Source organism: Podarcis muralis, chromosome Z (genome assembly GCF_964188315.1).
Source record: "Podarcis muralis chromosome Z, rPodMur119.hap1.1, whole genome shotgun sequence".
Taxonomy (NCBI): domain Eukaryota; kingdom Metazoa; phylum Chordata; class Lepidosauria; order Squamata; family Lacertidae; genus Podarcis; species Podarcis muralis.
In genome coordinates this window covers 9,885,885-9,905,909 of record NC_135673.1, presented here as the reverse complement: position 1 = coordinate 9,905,909, position 20,025 = coordinate 9,885,885, and the positions used below count along the sequence as shown (strand labels likewise).

The following is a 20,025-nucleotide window of genomic DNA, read 5'->3' as shown; positions in this document are numbered from 1 at the left end:
CTGCTGGTAAAGGTAATCAGAACGACCAAGGCTTTGTTGATGCCATAACCAGGCCCAGACTGAAATTGTTTCAGATAATCTATTTCATCCATGAACATCCATGAACATCTGCAATTAACCAGCCACCACCATCTCAATTACCTTGTGCCTCAAAAAAGATATTCACAACTGGGCAGTACTTCTCAAAACACCTTAGGTTCACATCTCCAAGATGGAGGTCAGAGAGAGAAAGGAGAATCCAGCACGTCTTTCCTATAACACTTGGGAATGACATGCTGGATTCCAGACTGATGGTGTCAGGCACAATGAGTCACTCTGAAGACAAGTCTCTGGAAGGGCAAAAAATGAGCTCCTCACAGGTGTTGGGTGCCATGATGATGAAGTTTGATGATGAACTTGTAGAGAGCAGTCTTGCCAAATCATCCAGCCAGACCAAGAACTCCAGTGGGGTGGAGCCAGAGCACTACTCTGCCAATGAGCCTTCTTCCAATGACAAGAAGAAGGTGTCCAAATCTGCACAAGTCACTCTAAGCCCAGCTCCAAATCCCAGCATCACCAAGCAGATGTTGAAGAAGTGCAAGCATCCTTTGAAGGTCACCAAGGATTTGGGCCGCTGGAAACCCACTGATGTTTTGCTGTTGATCAGCATTGTGTTTCAGACCATGACTTGACCTCTTTGCACTTGGGGGTTCAACTGCTGTTTTAATCTGCAGGAGATCCAGAAGAGGTGGTGTGCTCTGCTGTATAACCCTGTGATTTCAAAGCTGTCTTGACAGGCCATGCAGCAGTTGCATCCAGAAGCCATAGTCTCTATGCAGAGTAAAGTGCTCTTCAGCAAAGCAGTGGAGCCAACCCGCTATGGATACCCAGAGGTTTTCTACCCCTCCTGCACTGCCAAGGTCCTACTGACACACTGGCAATTCATGAAGCAGTACTACCTCTTGGGAACAGTGCAGCCACTGCCCAAAGGGGATCAGGTGCTCAGCTTTCTGATGCCAAATACATGATAGATGACAGCAAACTAAATGATATCTGAGATGAGGTGTTGGAGCATGAGCTGACCGAGGCAGACTGGAGACAGAAGCATGAACTCCAGCAGCTGGAGCAAGAGCTGCATAAGTGGCAGGTGCTGGTGGTCAGTATAACAGGAATGACTTCCCCTGATTTTGATAACCAGACATTGGCTGTGTTGCGTGAAAGGGTGGTGCATTATCTTAGGCACTCCTGGGGGATCACACTTGGCAGAGCCATGGAAGATCACACTTGGCAGAGCCACCAAAGACAATCAGATTGATGTGGATCTAGCACTGCAGGGGCCAGCCTGGAAAATATCCCACAAGCAAGGCATCATCAAGCTGAAAAACAATGGTGACTTTTTCCTGGCAAATGAAGACCAGTGACCCATTTACGTGGATGGGCACCCTGTGTTTTGTGGCAGCAAATGGAAACTCAGAATTAACTTGATGGAGGAGATTGCTAGCTTGCGGCTTGTCTTCCTCATCAGCCAAGACCTGATTGTGCTTACTAAGGCAGAGGATGCCCAAACTGCCCGTCTCTGAGGCCTGAATCAAACCAAAGGCACCAGTGGGCCAGTGTTTGGCTTTTCACACCCCACTCCTTTTGCAGCAGAGACCACCAAGCTTTCTGATGACGACGATGCAGCTTCAAAGATCCTGCCCTTTCCTAGGCTGGGACTGAAACTTCTTGGGGGCCTTTTCTTTTGCAGAGGAGGAGCTCTGCTTCATCAATCAGCAGATCTATGTATGACAAAAAGAGCCAAGCCTTAAACTAGCACCTAGCTAGGCCTGTGCAGCTATTGTGCTTGATTCTCTTTGGAACAGAGTGACAAAAACTTTTATGGAGGATTAAGGGCTAGGGGAGTGTGTGTCAAATGAGCTAATAAAATAGTTGCTAATCTTTTTTTTAACCCACCTCAGGGTCCAGGTAAGGCCTCTTAAGGAGGGAGCACAGCACTACCTCTTTCAAAATGGTAGGCATTGCTCCCTCCCACAATGAGCATCCAGTCAATCCCTCTTAATTAGCTCTTACAAACCATGATAAACAAAGAGGCAAATGACATGTGATAAGCCTAACCCACTACCAAGTGTCCTGTCCACATTATCAGGCTGTAAAAGCAAGCTCAATCTTCAAAACAAGGCAGAGATTTCAGGAGAAGTGCTCATCTTTCTCTAGTCCAATTATGCTTTCACCCACTGAGCACAGCACTTTACTGCATAAAGTAGTTTATCATTCCACTAGTCCAGAAAATGATATAGCCTATCTGACTGATTTGGGCTTTGATCAGAATTCAGCAGCTTTCTGTTATTACTTCTTCTAGAGATACTATTTGCAGTTTCAGAGCACACATTCCAGAACATGCTTCATGTCTTTCAATAGACATTGACATTCCAAGAATCCCAGCACTGATGACCTTCTGAAGATACATGTATGCACACCCAATGACCCCTTGAGGGTCACAAGCCCAGCTGAATATCCTAGGGTTTTCCCCAGGATACCATATTTTACATATACAGTACAGACATAATTTATATTATCATTACCCTGAAGGGAAATGACACACCATTACCAAACAGACAGATTATGCCCTAGAGAGCTGTAGTGGAACAGGAAATAATTACTATATGCTTCCATAAAGTCCAAAATGCAGGCAAAGACTACAAGCGCTTCTAGATGGAGGTTTACTCTGAAAATCATGGAGGGAATGACTACTGCTGATTGAAATGTCAGAGTCAGATCTAACAAGATTGATACCAGTTATGGAAACCACAGGAGGGGAGAGTGTTCTTGTGCTCAAATCCTGCTTGCTGGTTTCCCTCAGGCATCTGTTCAGTCACTGTGAGAGAAGGATCCTGAATTAAATGGGCCATTAGCCTGATCCAGCAGGATCTTCTTATGCTGCTGGCATAATCCACAAGCTGTATTGCTGAAAATTTCTGACCAAAATTTCTTTATGAGAGACTCACCACCTCCAAGTCTACCAATGCAGGGCTCATTCAAGAATAGGAAGCTGCTGCTTGAGGACCTTTTATACATTTTTTCATCCTTCTCAGATTATTTTTATTAGTGTTCAGTTGCTATAAGCTTCCCAGGAATAAGTACAATGCAAAAGCACCAGTGAGTTACATTTGTTTTCAGAAACTGCTATGTACATAAAACTATTAGCTTCTTAGTTTCACCCAATTCTCATGAAAGTACTACAACAACTATGCAGGACAATATCCATACTATTCCAAAATCCCAAGGAAGTTGCAGTTTTGAGTTTTAGGAATTCTAGTTACGGTACTAAAACTTAATTTCAAGTTACATCTTTTTTGTTACTCTTACCAACAGATTTCAAAAGTAGTTTTCAGCATTAACAAAGATTTGTAAAGTTTTCAAATCTATTCAGTTGTTTTATAAACAAGGAAAATAAAATGATAGTGTATAGCTTGATAGAGATGGGAAGTACCTAATCAATATTACAAGTTTCCCTGTGTCTGTGCAAAATCAGCAACCTACACTATTACCTAGTATTACCTGACCACTCAGCTCAATAGCTATTATTTTAAAATATTGTCAGATTGGTAATAATGCTTTGTGTTGCAATTGTATGTTTTAAACTGTGATAAAATATAATGCTATGTTTCATTTTGAGTTGCCTAGAATGCTTGCTATCAGGTAGAATGATGGCACATAAATGTTTTAAATGAGCACTAACAGTGTAGTTGTAATCTTATCTACTCAGAAGTAATTCAACGGGGCTTTCTCCTAGATAAGTGGAGTTAGGATTGCATCTTAAAAAAACAGTTCTCCATGCGAGAGATGTAACAATCCAAATGTACTAATAGATTAGTTTAGGTTTCACACAAAATTGAAGAGAAGCCATGTGGTAATGAGCGAAGCACAACTCTACACAGGGCTTGAGGGGGGCAGTGAGTGGCTGGAAATAGAAAGTCACTTGAGCTTTATGAAGCCCTGCTATAGCAGATTAATTTATCTAGTCCATATTGTCCATATTATGCATTATTCACATGGTCAGGATACTACCTCATTTTACCACATCAGTAAAGGAAATGAGCCTCAGTAAGTTACTAGATTTTATTTTATTTTAAGCTTGAAAATAGTTTCCATTTCTACAGTTTTGCTTCTCAAACTATGAGCAGCATCCCATGTAAAAATACAAATACAAAACAAGACTGCAGACGAAACACATATCAATAGGAGTGTCTCAACCTGAGTATCTTGATGTTACATTCAAATAACAGAACAAAGTCCAAAAATGCTGATCACATTATGACTGAATGATGCATCAGAATACTATATTCTTCCCTTTCCCCAACACTGTGGCAGCTGGCTGACTGGACCCGGCCTCTGGGACAGGAGCCGCGGGGTGGCAGTGAGAGTAGCCTTCCCCACCCAGCCATGTAGAGGTGGCTCACCTTCCTTAGGCCAGCTTGGAAGACAGCTGGCCGGCAGCATTGGAGAAGGGGAAGAAGAAGAGGGAGAGTGGAAGCTTCACCTGACAGAGAAAGAATAGGAGAAGGAGAGGGTGGCAACAGCAGTATCACTCCTGCTGCTGCCTTGTGCAACGAGAGGGTCACAGGGTTATTTGGAGTCAGGCCTACACTGAACTGCAGAAGCTGTGGGAGCTGTATAGGAAGTTGGAGCAGCAGAACAAACAGCTCCGCATTTGCAGTGTCAGTGGGGCTCCAGGCAGCAACCCCAATCTATAGCAGCAGAGGATCAGGCACCTGCACACCATTGGCTGCGCCTCTTGCCATGGCTGTTGGCACCTCCACTGTTACCTTTGCTGCTGCTCTCCGCCGCCACCAGGAGCAGCCCGCTAATTCTGGGGCTCGAGAGCCACTGCCTTGGCCCCAACAAAATTGGGCCCAGGTGGCCTCCACTGAATGAGAAAAAAAGGAAGAGGAAGTTGTTGGCACTGCAAATGTTTCAGCAGTAAGGGAGCCGTGAAGAGTGCCAGCCTTCTGAAGGAAGGGGAGCCACTGAAGCCCAATGAGCTGGAACGGCAGCACCAAAAGGCATGCATCTTCTAGTGCCCTAATACCCCACCAACCAGGTGATTCGCAGGACAGGGCAGCAGTGAAAGAGGCATGTCTTTTGGTGCCATGTCAGCCAGGTGGAGATGTTAGGTGCCAAACAATGGCATCTGGACATCTCCACTGCCTCACAAAAGGCTGGTTGCCAGTCACAAAATGTGATTGGCGCCTGGCTAATTACGAATGCTGGTTCCCTTGAATTAGAAACAAGCAGCATGAAAATGTTTCACCCAGAAGCAAGCCTAAGAGCAAGTGCAAACAAGTTTTTTGCATCCAAATAATGGCATCTTATTCTAATTGCCCAATTACACAGAAAGTCAATGTTCCAGGTGAGCACAGATGTTTGCTCCTTAGTAGTTCTTCATATCATGCACATTGGAGATAATGTAATACTGTACATTGGTTCGGATAATAAGCTGAAAGCTACCAGTCTCAAGTTCCAATCTTACCTCTTAGGCAAATCTTAGGCAAATCTCAGCTATCAGTAGATGAAGCCACAAGATCGCCTTTTAAAACCAATCTATTTTCAGCCAAGAAGTATATATTCTAGTTTTCAGATATCTGTAGAGCACATTTTTAGGGACGCGGGTGGCGCTGTGGGTAAAAGCCTCAGCGCCTAGGGCTTGCCGATTGAAAGGTCGGCGGTTCGAATCCCTGCGGCGGGGTGCGCTCCCGTTGTTCGGTCCCAGCGCCTGCCAACCTAGCAGTTCGAAAGCACCCCCGGGTGCAAGTAGATAAATAGGGACCGCTTACTGGCGGGAAGGTAAACAGCATTTCCGTGTGCGGCTCTGGCTCGCCAGAGCAGCGATGTCACGCTGGCCACGTGACCCGGAAGTGTCTCCGGACAGCGCTGGCCCCCGGCCTCTTGAGTGAGATGGGCGCACAACCCTAGAGTCTGGCAAGACTGGCCCGTACAGGCAGGGGTACCTTTACCTTTAGAGCACATTTTGTCTTCATGCTAATTCTTTATTGCTACCGACAATGTTAAAAGCCTAATAAACATTTGAAGAGTGAAGTGTTATCAGGTCCAATTCATTGTTTGAGCAGAACCAAGTAAAGCAAACTGCATCTGACTGATTTAGAAAGACAACAAAGGAACTCCATTTGTATCCAGGATTAAATTCTCTTTCCCCTTTTAATATAAGTAGAATGATAATCCAACTGATATAAAATAAGGATCAAAAGTCCTACATATCACAGTTTCTAAAAACAAACAATCCTCCTGCGCTATCAAAACATATACCGTATTTTTCGCTCTATAAGACGCACTTTCCCCCCTCCAAAAATGAAGGGGAAATGTGTGTGCGTCCTATGGAGCGAATGCAGGCTCCTTGGCTACAGTGATAGCAATGTGAAGCCTCCAAAGCACAGAGGGAGCGCTTCCTCCGCGCTCCGGAGGCTTCGCGTTGCTTTCGCTGAAGCCTGGAGAGCGAGAGGGGTCGGTGCACACCGACCTCTCTTGCTCTCCAGGCTTCAGGGATAGCCGCCTGAAACGAGTTCCTGCTGCGTTCAGGAGGCTTCGGGTTCCTTTCGCTGAAGCCGGGAGAGTCTTGCTCTCCCAGCTTCAGCAAAAGGAACCCAAAGCCTGCGGAGCACAGCGGGAACTCACGCTGCGCTCCGAAGGCTTCAGGGATCTTTGAGGCTGGCGGTGGGGAAAGCAGCGCTTCCCCCCACCACCAGCCCCACAAGCTTGGGGGGGCAGCACAGTTGAACGCACAGAACGCACTTGAACGCACAGAACGCACCTTGTTTTACAGGGGGAGAACAAGAAAAATAAATTCTCCCCCTCTTTGCGCAGCGCCCCTTCAGCGAAGCGGCAGGAGAAATGGAAGGGGCTCCGTTTCTCCTGCCACTTCGCTGAAGGGGCGCTAAGCAGAGAGCGGGAGAATTTATTTTTCTTGTTCTCCCCCTCTAAAACAAGGTGCGTCCTATGGTCTGGTGCGTCCTATAGAGCGAAATATACGGTATTTATTGTATCTGTGTTTATATGACAGCATTCAATATACTACAAGCCTCCTTTTCTAGCCTTCTATATACTGTTAACCTTTTTTATGTTATCAAAGTCCCAATGAAGTCAGAACCTAGATATAATATATTAATAAGTAGAAGAAAAGCAGTCTACAGAGAGCAGCTATCAACTGGGTGCAACTCTTTTTTATATTTCCAATTTTTTTCATAAAACAAAATCTCATCTCCTGCCAAGAATCCAAAACAATAGATTGCGCAGACAAGTGTTGCAAGGAGTACAACTGTGATTAGAAGAGGCTTCCAATAAGCACTGTAGTCCGTGTGCCCTAAAATCTACTTCTTACTTTAAACTTCTTGTTGTTTGCATTCATCTGTGTTGAAACAATGGAGTGCACCCAAGCCTCTGTGTTAGCAGCACCTAAGTGACCTCTCCAGGGTGCACAAACCTGGACATTGTATATGGAAGTCCTGGGCTGCCCAGCCCTCAGCCTCACTGATGTGGTCCAAAAAAAAGAGAGAACAACACGTTTGGCACCAGCCTAGCTTCAGGAATTGCTGGAAGGAGGCATTCAAGGTGCCATCCAACCTTCTTAGGGACTGCACTTCAGATTTGTGTAGGTTTTATTTCTTACCGTTTCTTCTCTTGAAGATATCCTGCAATACAAGTGAGGTTTAGGATCCAAGTTTTCCTTCTCCTAGATGGGCTACCTTCCCAGGTTGAAGAGCCCCATCTGCCCCTCACTTCCCTCTACAGCACATGCAGAAACAGCCTTGATAACCATTGGACCCACTATTGCTCTCATCTGCTCAGTCCACTGGAACCTGTCCCTAACTCACTCATCGGCTACTCTCACCTGGTTTAGCTAGCCAGTTGAAGTGATTCCCGGAGTGTGTCCGCTGTCACATGCTGACAGCTTCTAGGAGCCACAGGTGAGAGCTTAGTACAGGATGGGGACCAAGATGAACAAACTACCCCAGAAAGAACATGACATGTCTTCCACCATAGATACCCCTTCCTCTAACATCCCCTATACCCCAAGCACACTTTAAACTACACCAAGTGAAAACCAAGGAGCTGAGACTCAGAACATATGGTTTAAATAAAGTCCCAACCTGAAGCTTCACTAACTCAGATTTCCACAAACACTTCTACTCTCATTTTCTGAAGTAGCCAACCAGGATAATGGAGCCAAAAACTGCAAGCTTATACACTTATATGTGAGTTAAGTCTATTTCCTCAATGAGGCTCTAAGCAAACAGGCATATCTTGTTTAAAAAGAAATACTTGTGATAAATATCATGTGAGCAATATCACTAGCTGAAATAAGATGCAGCCAATGTGTGGCTTTCCAGAAGCTGTTGGGACTAAAAAAATAACATCATACCTGACCACTAGCTATGCAGACGGTGGCTAGTGGGACCTGGAGTCTATTAACATCTAGAGCAGCCTTTCTCACCCTTGGGCCCCTAGATGTTGTCAGACTACAACTCCTAGCTAGCATGGCCAGTGGTAGTGGATGATGGGAGTTGTAGTTCAATAATACCTGGGGACCAAAGGTTGAGAAAGGCTGATCTAGAGAATTAACATCTTGGCACAAAGAGATACAGTATAGGCAGCAACCGTTTTAGGCATGTCTGATATGTGCGCAACCATAAAAATGTGCATTGCACCAAAACTGGAATTGAGGTGAAAAAGTCACAAAAAGGGGCAGAACAGGACAGTGGCAGAGTGGGGTGTTTCAAATACACATAATTTCACTTAAATGCATGGTGCCTTGGAACATAACCCCCAAATAAATTGGGAGTTGCCTGTACTTACTGCACTAAAAGATACTTAGATTGTAACAATTATTAGGGTTTTGCCATGAGGCTTTTAAAAAAACCGTACCATATTAAGCAAAAATGTAGTAAGAAAGAGGGGGAAGCAACATAGCAGTTATGAGCAATAAATGAAGTACTTAAAGTTGGATAAACATAGATTTTGCATTTAATTTATTACTTTTTGCAACCTCAGGTTAAACACAACAGGGATACACAGCAACATGTGGTGTTAGCCTCATTCTATTATCCATTTTAAAATTTGTACCTTATCCACCAGCTCTATATCCAAGTGAAATTGTTCTCACTGCATCTGCACAAGAGACTACAGCATAGTTCACTTTTGCAATTGGGGGTGGGGGTGGGGAGGTTTATTGGGTTGTTCTTGTTTTTATTTTGATTATGTATTTTGTGGTTTTATATTATGATTTTATCCTGTGAACCGCCCTGACACCTGTGAGTATAGGACGGTATACAAATTTAATAAATAACAACAATTTCAGGGGATCATCAGTGGTCCCCTGGTTTGCTTCTCCAACTTTCTGTCCTTTCCCTGGCTTTGCTTTACTTCTGCAGGATGTCTACATTTCCTGCACTAGAAAGCACAGTATAACATTCCTAAATATGCAAGAGCATCATAATTTAAAAAAAAAAATACTGGCCAGCATGACGTCATTCAGATCAAGTAAGTAGTTCTCATAAAAGCAGCCAAAGGCCAAGCATCATTTCTGCCTTCATCACATAGTTCAACAGTGTGATACAGCAGCAAAAATAAATTAATGCTATTCTAGGCTACATCAACCGAAGTCCAGATCAAGGGAAGTAATAGTACCACTATTCTGCCTTGGTCAGACCACACGTGGAGTACTGTGTCCAATTCTGGGCACAACAATTTAAGAAGTATGTTGACAAGCTGAATTGTGTGCAGAGGTGGCCAACCAAGATGATCAAAGGTCTGGAAACCAAGGCTTATGAGGAATGGTTGTGGGAGTTGACTATATTCAGCCAGGAGAAGAGGAGACTGAGAGGAGATATGATAGCCATCTTCAAATATCCTAAGGGCTGTGATATGCAAGATGGAGCAAACTCAGGGTGGATAAAAATCAATGATTTATTTTTAAAAAACGGATTTTTAAAAAAATAAATTGGATTTTAAAAATAAAATGCTTTTGGAGGGAAAATATTTCTAAAGATAGTTTTTTATAAGTGGCAGTGGTACCTCAGGTTAAGTACTTAATTCGTTCCGGAGGTCCATTCTTAACCTGAAACTGTTCTTAACCTGAAGCACCACTTTAGCTAATGGGCTTTAGCTGTGCTGCGGGAACACGATTTCTGTTCTCATCCTGAAGCAAAATTCTTAACCCAAGGTACTATTTCTGGGTTAGTGGAGTCTGTAACCTGAAGGGTATGTAACCTGAAGCGTATGTAACCTGAGGTACCAATGTACATTATAGTCCAAAGGCTATTCATCAGGAAATAAGGATTTGTTTTCAGTTTTTCATGTGTGCTTAAAATATATATTTTTTTGAAAAATTGTTTAACCATATCAGTTAACAAACATGGATACATATGCTATAATGTTATTGTTTTAGTTAAATAAATTGTTTAAATTATTATTAAGGAAATTATTATTTTTCTTCTTCCAATAAAGTACATCAGAAAACTTGTCCAAATATAAACAGTTAACTTATTAAGCTAATTAATTAACTAATTAATTTCATAATTATTCTTCTGCTCTAGAGCAGGGGTCTGCAACCTTTAAGACAAAAAGAGCCACTAGGACCCGTTTCCGAAGGAAAAAAAACCTGGGAGCTGCAAAACCATTGCGACATTTAAAGCATGCGCGCCACTACCCTCTGATCTGACAGCGGGTGGGAAGGTGACGTCGGGACGGTGCGTGACTAACGCACGCACTGCCCCCATGCGACGTCACAGCCAGTACAGCGCCCGCCACAGTGGGGAGTGTGGGGGCGCACAATGCGCCTCCTCCCCTCGCTAGTATCCGCCCCGGAGCCACAGCAAAGGTGTAAAAGAGCCACATGCGGCTCCGGAGCCGCGGGTTGCAGACCCCTGCTCTAGAGGATAGGACCCAAATCAAGGGCTTCAAGTTACAAGAAAGAAGATTCTGACTAAACATCAGGAAGAACATTCTGACTGTGAGGGCTGTTTGACAGTGAAACAAATTCCCTTGGGAGGTGGTGAACTCTTCTTCTTTGGAGGTTTTTAAGCAGAGGTTGGATGATCATCTATCATGGGTGCCTTAGTTGAGATTTCTGCATTGTAAGGGGTTGAACTAGCTCCCTTTGGGGTCTCTTCCAATTCTACAATTCTGTGATTCTATAATTTATTAGAAGGGATCAACCTAAATTAAACTAAACTTAAGCCTCACATTTTAGTTGAGATATAGAACTAAAGTGTTTCAGGTGCTTTCAAAGAGTACAATGTAGTCCAGTGGTTCTCCATTGACGAACATTTTGGTTTTCGAACGCCGTTAACCCGGAAGTAAATGCTTCAGTTTTCGAACATGCCTCAGAAGTTGAACATGCCACGTGGCTTCTGCTGAGTGCAAGATCCTGAGGCCTAGCTGTTGGCTACTGAGTTTTCTGTTTTCGAACGTTTAAGAACTGGAACAGTCTTCCGGAACGGATTACATTCAAAAACCGAGGTACCACTTTACTGATTTTGGGGGGTGGGGCTCTTATATACTACCTATTGCAGTGAAAAGCTCCTTCTAAAATGCCTTACAAATTTAAATATTAGTAATGCAAAGCAGTTTAAGCTGCAATAAGAGAGAACCAATCAAAACAACTTAAAACTCCATAAAACTTAACAACTAAAATGGAAACACCACCATTATCAAGACACAGGTCAATTTTATCTCCCAAAAGACAGCAGAAATGTTTTCGTTTTGTCAGATATACTAAAAGCTTTTGCTTGCTGGTCATTGACCGTATTAAATATATTTGAATTTATACTAAAAGCTTCAGCAGAATAGGCCTCTCTTGAGGTGCTCCACAGGAAAGGCACCACCAAAGAGAAGGTTCAGCTTCAAGGGAAATGATAAAACTGGCTTCAAATACTTAAGGAAACTGAAGTAAGGCCTCACCTGAAGATGACATTGCATACAAATGAAGTTTGTACAGAATGAGGCACTTACGAAGACCTTTAGCACTGGCCAAGTTTTACATATTTCCATCTCCTTCCTTTCACCCCCACCAAGTGCTAATGCCCTTTGCGACACAGAACAACTGTGCTCTCCAGCATAAGCAGAACCCATGCCTTACAAATAAGTTAGATGAGATGAAGCATATATGAAATTAGATGAATATGCCTTGAATACAATTGACATTTTTGACAAGTAAGCATATATGAAATCAGATGAATATGCCTTGTATACAATTGACATTTTTGACAGGTATGCTCATTTTGAGGCAACACTGTATTACTACCAGGTATTCTGAGAAGCAATCCAAGTCATTTAAGGACTAGAAGGACTGGAAGGCTTCTCATTTGTATTAGAGGATAACACTGAAATTTTAAGATATTAACCTGCTTATGGCTGGTTTCATATGCAAAACACAGGAATATTAGCCTAATCTCTATACTTGTTTACAGAATTAGTATACTTTTTTAAAGGTGAGGAAATCAATTAAGGGAATCTGACATTAATATTGAAGCCAAGCATGGATATGTCTAGAACTTGCCATCACACATGACTGCCCAAGCCTAGTTCCCATGGAGGTTTTAAACAAACACAGGCCATGCAACAAATTTGCTCTACACAAAGTAGACCAGTTAGTGGCTGCACATACTATTTTTTTACCAAAATAAGCTAATTCAAAAACCCACAAAAATGAAATTGTAGATATTTACCTTAGTGTCCAGTTATAATTTTTAAACTGCAGTTACAGCTTGTGCTATGATAGAATATTATTTGACTTTGCTGCTTATTGAAATTATAGTATACTTTCATAAACAGAAGAAGTGAACCAAAAACTTGCTCAAAGCTCCTAATTTTGCTGTGCCACATGAACAATCATCCCCATTCTAAAAGCTGAAAACAAACCAAAGCCATGTGATTGCAGGAATACAGTGTATTACTTAGCACTAACACAACACAAGCTAATGTTAATCCATTAAGCATATTAGAGTTTGGCAAATTAGTCAGATTAACAGGGCTATCTAATTTTCTACATGCTACATTTTGTTTCAGTTAAAAGTATAATACCGATATGAAGCCAAAATCCTGGCACAAATGACAAAAACCAAGAACTCAAAGTAGACGAAGCAGAATCTACTTTAATACAACACACTGGATGGCAATAGTGCTTCAGAAGACTGTAGAAATAAAACTAAAGTTTCAAACAAGATTTTTTTCTATCCCATCTATTTATATTCATTACCCACAATGTTATGCAAAGAAATGAATGCTGCCTCACTGCTATGTTCTAGAATACAGCAGCCTTGGTTAAAAAATAGATGAGTGAAATATCTACAATATGATACAGAAGCCACAAGATTCTTATTCTCTATTCAACTATGCTCCATAAAAAGGTAGCAGCAAGGATCTACAGGATTGCCAGAATGAATCACACAATAATAAGGATTTAAGGGCCTTCAAGAGCTCAGCCTTTGTAAGTCTAGGTTCTGTGTGAGAGAGCACTATTTCATGAAACAAAAACAAAAACACAGTTATATACACTTCTACAAACCATTCACAATGAGGAAAAGGTATGTACACTGACAAGGTTCCTAGCAAGCACTTATTAATATCCTGGGATCTAAAAACATGGGAATAGGGCAAGCAGGCAAATCGGTTTGGCACATGATTGATATGTAAAACACAGATCATTTCAAATCCATTTAACAGCTGAGAGAGCAAGACAGGGGGAAAGCAAAAGGGGAGAGATAAAAGAATAATCACTCAATGGGGATTTTTACCTATTCCATAGGCTTTAGCACAGATCCATTGTAGATTAGCAGCTATTTTTGCTCGAGCTGAATCATAGAGCTCCAACGGAACGATCTCAGCTGCACTATCTGCTAGAGCATCCATTTTTCTTCTGGTGCTATCCCCACCAGCACAAACATCAACATCCGCCATCTGAAACAAAAATAAAAGAAACCCAGTCTAGCACTCATACACATAATAGGTTCATATGTACAGTAGCAAGTACAAATTCTGTAGTCCCAGAAGCACTGGAGGTTTTTTATTGCTATGGTTTGCTCTGCAATTACAGTAAATCTCAGTCTGAATTCTTTCCCCCTTCTAATATTCATTTGATGCTGCAATATATATATATATATATATATATATATATATATGAGAGAGAACATGCTAAAGCTACTCTTTCAGCCCTACAATATGAAAGGGAACATACAAATCACACTTGTAGTCATAGTCTTGCTCCAGACACCTCTCCAGCATGTTAACAGCCTAACAATACAGACAGGTACCAGGCAAATTGCTGGAAGCAAAAACCTGTTCTCATATGATTTCTCTAACAATTGAAATGAAGGAGGCACAGCAGGGAATGAAGGCAACAGAAGGCAGAAGGCCTAGGGTTTCCCATTCTTGTCATAGCCTCATCTCTTTCCTTCATCCTACTCCTAAGAAGGATGATCGGTTAGCTGAGATGAACAGAAGCACCAGACACCCTGCAGGCAAGAGGATAAAGGGAGAGGGCAGAACAGAAAGGTCCTTCCACCAACATCTTCCTTACCCTTCTTCACCAGCACACTCTGGCACATGCCAGGGCCAAGGTAGCAAACAAAAGGTGCCTCAGCCTATCTTTTCCAGGCAGAGTGCTGCTCCCCAACAAAGACAACAAAGGACATCCCTTCAGCACCGTCTTCCTCATCTGTCACATCTTCCTTTTTGCTGTCTCACCCGCCTCTCCCTTTTCCAAATATCTCCCTAGCTTTTTTCAGTTGCCTTCAGTTCTTTTCCCACTCTACCCAGTAACTATATATGTGTGTAGGAGTATTTAACCCAGTGCTGCCTATTGCCTTAACCTCTCCCCAATACATTTCCACATCTCCCTTAGTAGCCCATAAACTTCTGTTCCCCCTGCTTCTGCTCCAGTTCTCACCCCATAATGTCACTTTCACCTCCCCGCACAAAAACACACACAAAGATCCTTAACAGCCCAGTCTCTTTTCACAGCAGACACTGCCTTACACATATCCATGAACCTGACACCCATCAGACAATTCATTTTTGTAATAAATAGCATGGACAATAAACACAGCACAATATGACATTAATGGTGATTAAGACAGCAACACTACTGTTTAATATCCTATGCTTTCCTATATTAAGATGACTCCCTTCCACCATGTACTGCAATACTGGCCTCAACCTTTTCCTCATTCTCTTCGCAGCCCATCTCTCCTGATCTTCCAGTTTCTGCCCCTCAACACACCCAGTCCTTGCCCAAACTTCCCACACTTACATCTCAATCTACTGCCTCTCCCCTTGTAGCTCCTATTAGTCTACCACACCCCCCACACAATAATCAACACCCCCCCCCCTTTGGCCCACCCCGTCCCTCAATCAGCCTCCTGCTGTCCAAGCCACTGCCCCTCAACGCCTGCTACTCTTATCATAATGTAGATTTGTTATTATTGATAAAACACCCACACAGACACCCAATCCTGATCCCCCAACCTATACTTTTCTACGATTTCCCCATGACCTGTTACTTCCACGCACAAATACCCAGACCCCCACCACACCCCAGCTCCTCCCCCCCCCCCAAATTCCCACCCGTCACAACACGGCAATAAGATCCATGGCTCTCTCCCATGCGCACAACAACCGGGCAAACCCCCAGGCCCAGGCTTTACCTCTACCCACAAGCTCGTCTGCCGCCCGCTCCCAGATACCCCACAACTCTTCATAACCACAAGCAACGTAACCAGATTTCTCCCCTCCTCCTCCCGCCCAACCCCCCACCCTGCCAAAAAAAAAAACATAAAAAGATCCTGGCCCGCCCACCCCACACACCGAACACGCCCCAATCCCTGCTCATCCTCAGTCGCTCACTCGCGATGATAACACAGGTTAGAACACAATAACACACCCGGCTCAAAAACAGCCAGGCCCCCCTCCCCGCAGAGCCCTTCCGTCCAAGATGTCAGCTCTCCGCTCCCCCCGCCCACACGCCGTGTGTCCCTCATACAAGCCGCCGCGGCCGCCACTGCGCTCCCTCTTCGTCCCTCAGTTCTGACAGACCCAAATCATGCCGCCCCCCCGCTGCTGCCCGCCCCCCGCCATCATCTGCCGTGCGCCCCCTCACCTTTTTTTCTCCTTCCGAGCCGCAGCTACCTCATGCCAACGCCGGGCCGAGCTCCCCAACCGCCGCCGCCGCCTCACCACTCCCGCGTCGTCGGAGCCCCCACCACTACCACGTCGGCCGCGCCCAGGGCCCAAGGCCTCGCGGCGGCAACGGCAAGGGGTAACCCCCGCACCCACCTACCCCCGATGGGCAGGGCAAGGCAAGGCAGGGCTGGTCTGGTCTGGTGGGCAGACGGGCGGGCGGGCGGGCTGCCTCTGTCGCCTCAGCTCAGCCTGGCTCGGCTGAGGGGGCGGGGGAGACTGGAGGGGGGGGGGACGAGACCGGAGGAAGAGGGGGGGGAGAGGACGCGCACCCGCGAGGCTCGCGCGCCTAGATAAACGGAGGAGAAGAATGAGGGCGCGCATGCGCCCGCTCGCCAGGTGAAGTAGGTGTAGAGGGTTGAGTGTGTGTGTGTGTGAGAGAGAGAGAGAAAGAGGGAGGGAGGAAATGCGCGTGCGCGTGCCGCGGAGCTCCTTTCTCTCCCCCGCCGCCGCCCCCCCCCCCTGACTCCCGCTACGTTCTGTCCGCGAGCCGCGCTTCGGTATCTTTAATGCGCGCGCGCGCGCGCCCGGAAACAGGGGGGGGGAGAGAGTGGGTGTACGCGCTCGGGGGGAGGGGGTGTCTCTACAGCTAAGGGTTGATTAGCTGGCAGAGAGAAGGTGGGGGTGCTCTGCTACTAAGGGTTAGCTTACCTGGAGTCAGAGGAGAAAGCTAATACATCAGGGTCACCCGCCTCCTGGGTTGGGTTGTGATCTGCAAGGTAGGCTGCTGCTGCTGCTGCTGCTGCTGAGGACAGTGGACTGTAGCATGCAGCTACCCAGATCTGTCACTGAGGCCAAGGGTGTCGGAAGCCTGTATGGTAAAGACTGAGCAGAAAGCACAGAAGCTTCTGCTCAAGCGAAGTCAGGACGACCATGCAGGCTGCTGGTGTTGCATACCTCAGCTTGAGAGCCTGGGCACACGCGTGCACGCGAACAGCCTTGGGTAGCTTTGCAGCATTGAGAGGAGGCCCTCCATTGAATGCCGCAAACGATGCGCCCAGGATCATGGATGGGTGTAACGCGGGGGGGGGGGAGAGCAGCTGCCCCCACAATCAATCAAAATCAATACAAATCTGATGCTCTGCTCCCCCCCATAAAAGCCGGGGGGGGGGCTCCACAAGAATCCTAGCTACGCCCATGCCTAGGATGCCACCAGCGTAAAGGCCCTAGTTAATATCACAAATATGCCCGTTCTCAAAGACAGCAGACAGTCCTTTGGAGATGAACCGCAATGCTTGGACTAGGCAGCAGGAACTGACCCTCCACAGGTTCCCCACCTCTGGCTTAGACACATATGCAAATATGTAATGTTTCATCAAGGTTTTTGTTAGAATTTTCAAGAGAGAACAACAGAAATGGTCCCCTTAGGACGTGAAGTTTTTTAGCTGGGAAGAATATATTTAAAAGTAGGGTCAGTGTTTGATAAACAGCATGCTTATCATGGCTTGGATATTCATTAGAAGAAATCCTGCAATGGGTGACTGGCTTCAAAATTCCTGACATACTTTGAGAATGATGAAAATTACTCCCTTTCTAAGACTGTTAGGACAATAGATATTCCAAGCTTACGGATAATTGGGACTCTTTCATGTTATACTGAAATGAAATTAAAACATGCAAAGAAATAGGTAAGGCAATCCTAAATATCATTCAGGCTGCAGACCTAAACCCCCTTATATAGGAGCAGGGCAGTCTCTACTGAATTTCAGTGGGCTTACTTCTGAGGAGACAGGTATAGGATTGCACAGTTAAATTTCTTTCAACTGCAACCCCTCCTTTCAGGTAAAAATAATTATTGCAATTGCAGTTGTATGCATTTTTAATTGTATGTATTTTTAAAATGAAAGTAGCCATTGTTTTTTGTTTTAAAGAAAGAGTCCAATGCATAAATTGTATCAAAATGAAGGCATTCTCAGGTATCATAATAGGGCATATGGAAGGAGGCAGTCTCTATGAATGAAGCAATTATGGATAACTGTGTTATATCGCCAGAGCCATTCCTGGTTCCGTCTGATAATTGCGTTATAATGACTGTCGTATTCCTTGGGATGTTAATCTGATCTTTCTTCCTGAAGGGCAGATTGCTAAATGAACCGGGCACAACCATTATATTGTGGGGGAGCGGAGTGTATACATGCACACACATCCATATGTTAAAAATATGTTACCAAGGTAACAACGGAATTAAAAATTTCCTTTGTATATCATATATATGCCATGGTTCCACCCACACAGAGTATTTTATTTAAATTTGGCAAAGAGAAAATAGGAAAACGTGAAGTGTACCCAACTAAGTTCTACTCAGACAAGAAAGACCAGTGCTTTTTTTCTAATAAAAAAAAATGTTTAGGGGTACTCTCATTTTCCTATTCATATTGAAATACTGCCCCTCAATGAGGCCAAACTTAAGATTCACAAAATGTTTAGGGATATGCATACCCCCTGCGTCCCCCCAGAAAAAAAGCATTGGACAAGATCCACTGAGTTAGGCTTCAGTCCCAACCTTATTTACCTGGAAGCAAATCCCTTTGAATTCAACAGGTCTTGTGGTTAGCCGGGTCCATTAATTTCAGTGGGTTTACCCTAGGTATGGTGAACAATCCCTTGAGAGGAAAGAGGGGTGGAGCCATTGCACAATTTAAGCTGCAATTAGAATAAAGATGTATAGATTCCACCTCTCTATTCCACCTCTCTATTCAAAACAAACAAATATGGGGGGAATTCAAGTTTTTTTTTTTTAAAGGGCCCCTTGAGGTGTGCTTTTTATGGTGCATACATGACAATATGTACTTAAGATGGTATTGGGCAGCTTTCAATACTGCTTGTGCCTGCAAGTGTTTTGGGGCTGACATACAGCTTCATTTCCGGTTGCTGTACACACTGTAACCTCCTGCTGAAATCATGTAACGGTTTATATATCATAAATGTGTTGGGACAGGGGTGTTTTTATTGTGCTGTAGCATAAAGGTGCCCCTCCAGACAACAGTAATGCAGTAACATTGGGAATACATTACAGGACAGCTAATAAAACAGAATGATGTGCAGACAGTTCAGTATAATTCCACCATTAATGCAACACCCTTGGCATGCTGCGGAATACAGCTGTTTAAAAAGGAAACAAACAAAACACCAGTATGGAGGGATCCTAAATCTACAGATGTGTGAAATTTGTGGCTCACATTTCATGAGACCATACTTACTGCGCACTGAATCTCCCCTGCCCTAGCCAACTAGTAGCTCAATGGCCACTTATGCATGGCCAAAAAAATAAATAAAAGAGAAAATGCAACACCCCAAAAGAAGACACCAATTTGCATATGCTAATTTATATGTGGATATGCAAATTTAGAAGTAATAACTCTGAATAAGAAATATACATGGTGGGAAAGACTGCACACAGGTGACCTAAGCTTGCTGTCTGCTATCCAGGTGCTAAGAACTTGCCACATCATTGCACACAAGACAGTATGAAATGTGTTTTGTCCTGAATGTCATCCTCAATGTCTGGTGTACTCTGCTTTGTTCAAGGCCACTGGTCAGGGGTGCATCCTGTACATGATGTTGCACACTGGTGGCTCTGCAGAATCATAGAGTAACAGAGCTTTAGAGAGGCCATAGTCGGTAGGAATGAGTGCATCTCAGCTGGCAGCTTAAATGTCACCAAAGGAAGTGTTTGACATAAAGTGCAGGTTCTGACGTTCGCATTTAGATGCAGATTTATAAATACTTCAATGTAAACAGACATACACATAGTGGGAAGGTCCAAGCGAAGTGTGTGTCTTCTTAGTCTGCTGTCGG

The 20,025-nt window shown here is 44.2% G+C and overlaps 1 protein-coding gene and 1 pseudogene across 7 annotated transcripts in view; one reads left to right on the top strand and one right to left on the bottom strand.

Annotated features, from left to right (window-relative positions):
- CAMSAP1 (calmodulin regulated spectrin associated protein 1) overlaps nucleotides 1-16,973 on the bottom strand; it is a 42,252-nt gene extending 25,279 nt beyond the window's left edge. For 2 of the 7 annotated variants that reach the window (XM_028715898.2, XM_028715896.2), the window contains exons 1-2: nucleotides 16,148-16,640; nucleotides 13,788-13,950 (exon numbers count right to left, since the gene is read on the bottom strand). In XM_028715898.2, coding sequence (XP_028571731.2) covers nucleotides 13,788-13,950 — 163 coding nt within the window. In that variant the 5' untranslated portion in view covers nucleotides 16,148-16,640. Of the gene's footprint in view, nucleotides 1-13,787; nucleotides 13,951-15,695; nucleotides 15,742-15,931; nucleotides 15,954-16,147; nucleotides 16,642-16,878 lie in introns of those variants that run through there. The other 5 variants (XM_028715893.2, XM_028715890.2, XM_028715899.2 and 2 more) reach the window with 5 other exon arrangements.
- Nucleotides 273-1,559, top strand: LOC114589030 (microspherule protein 1 pseudogene; annotated as a pseudogene).
- Nucleotides 16,974-20,025: the final 3,052 nt, after the last annotated feature.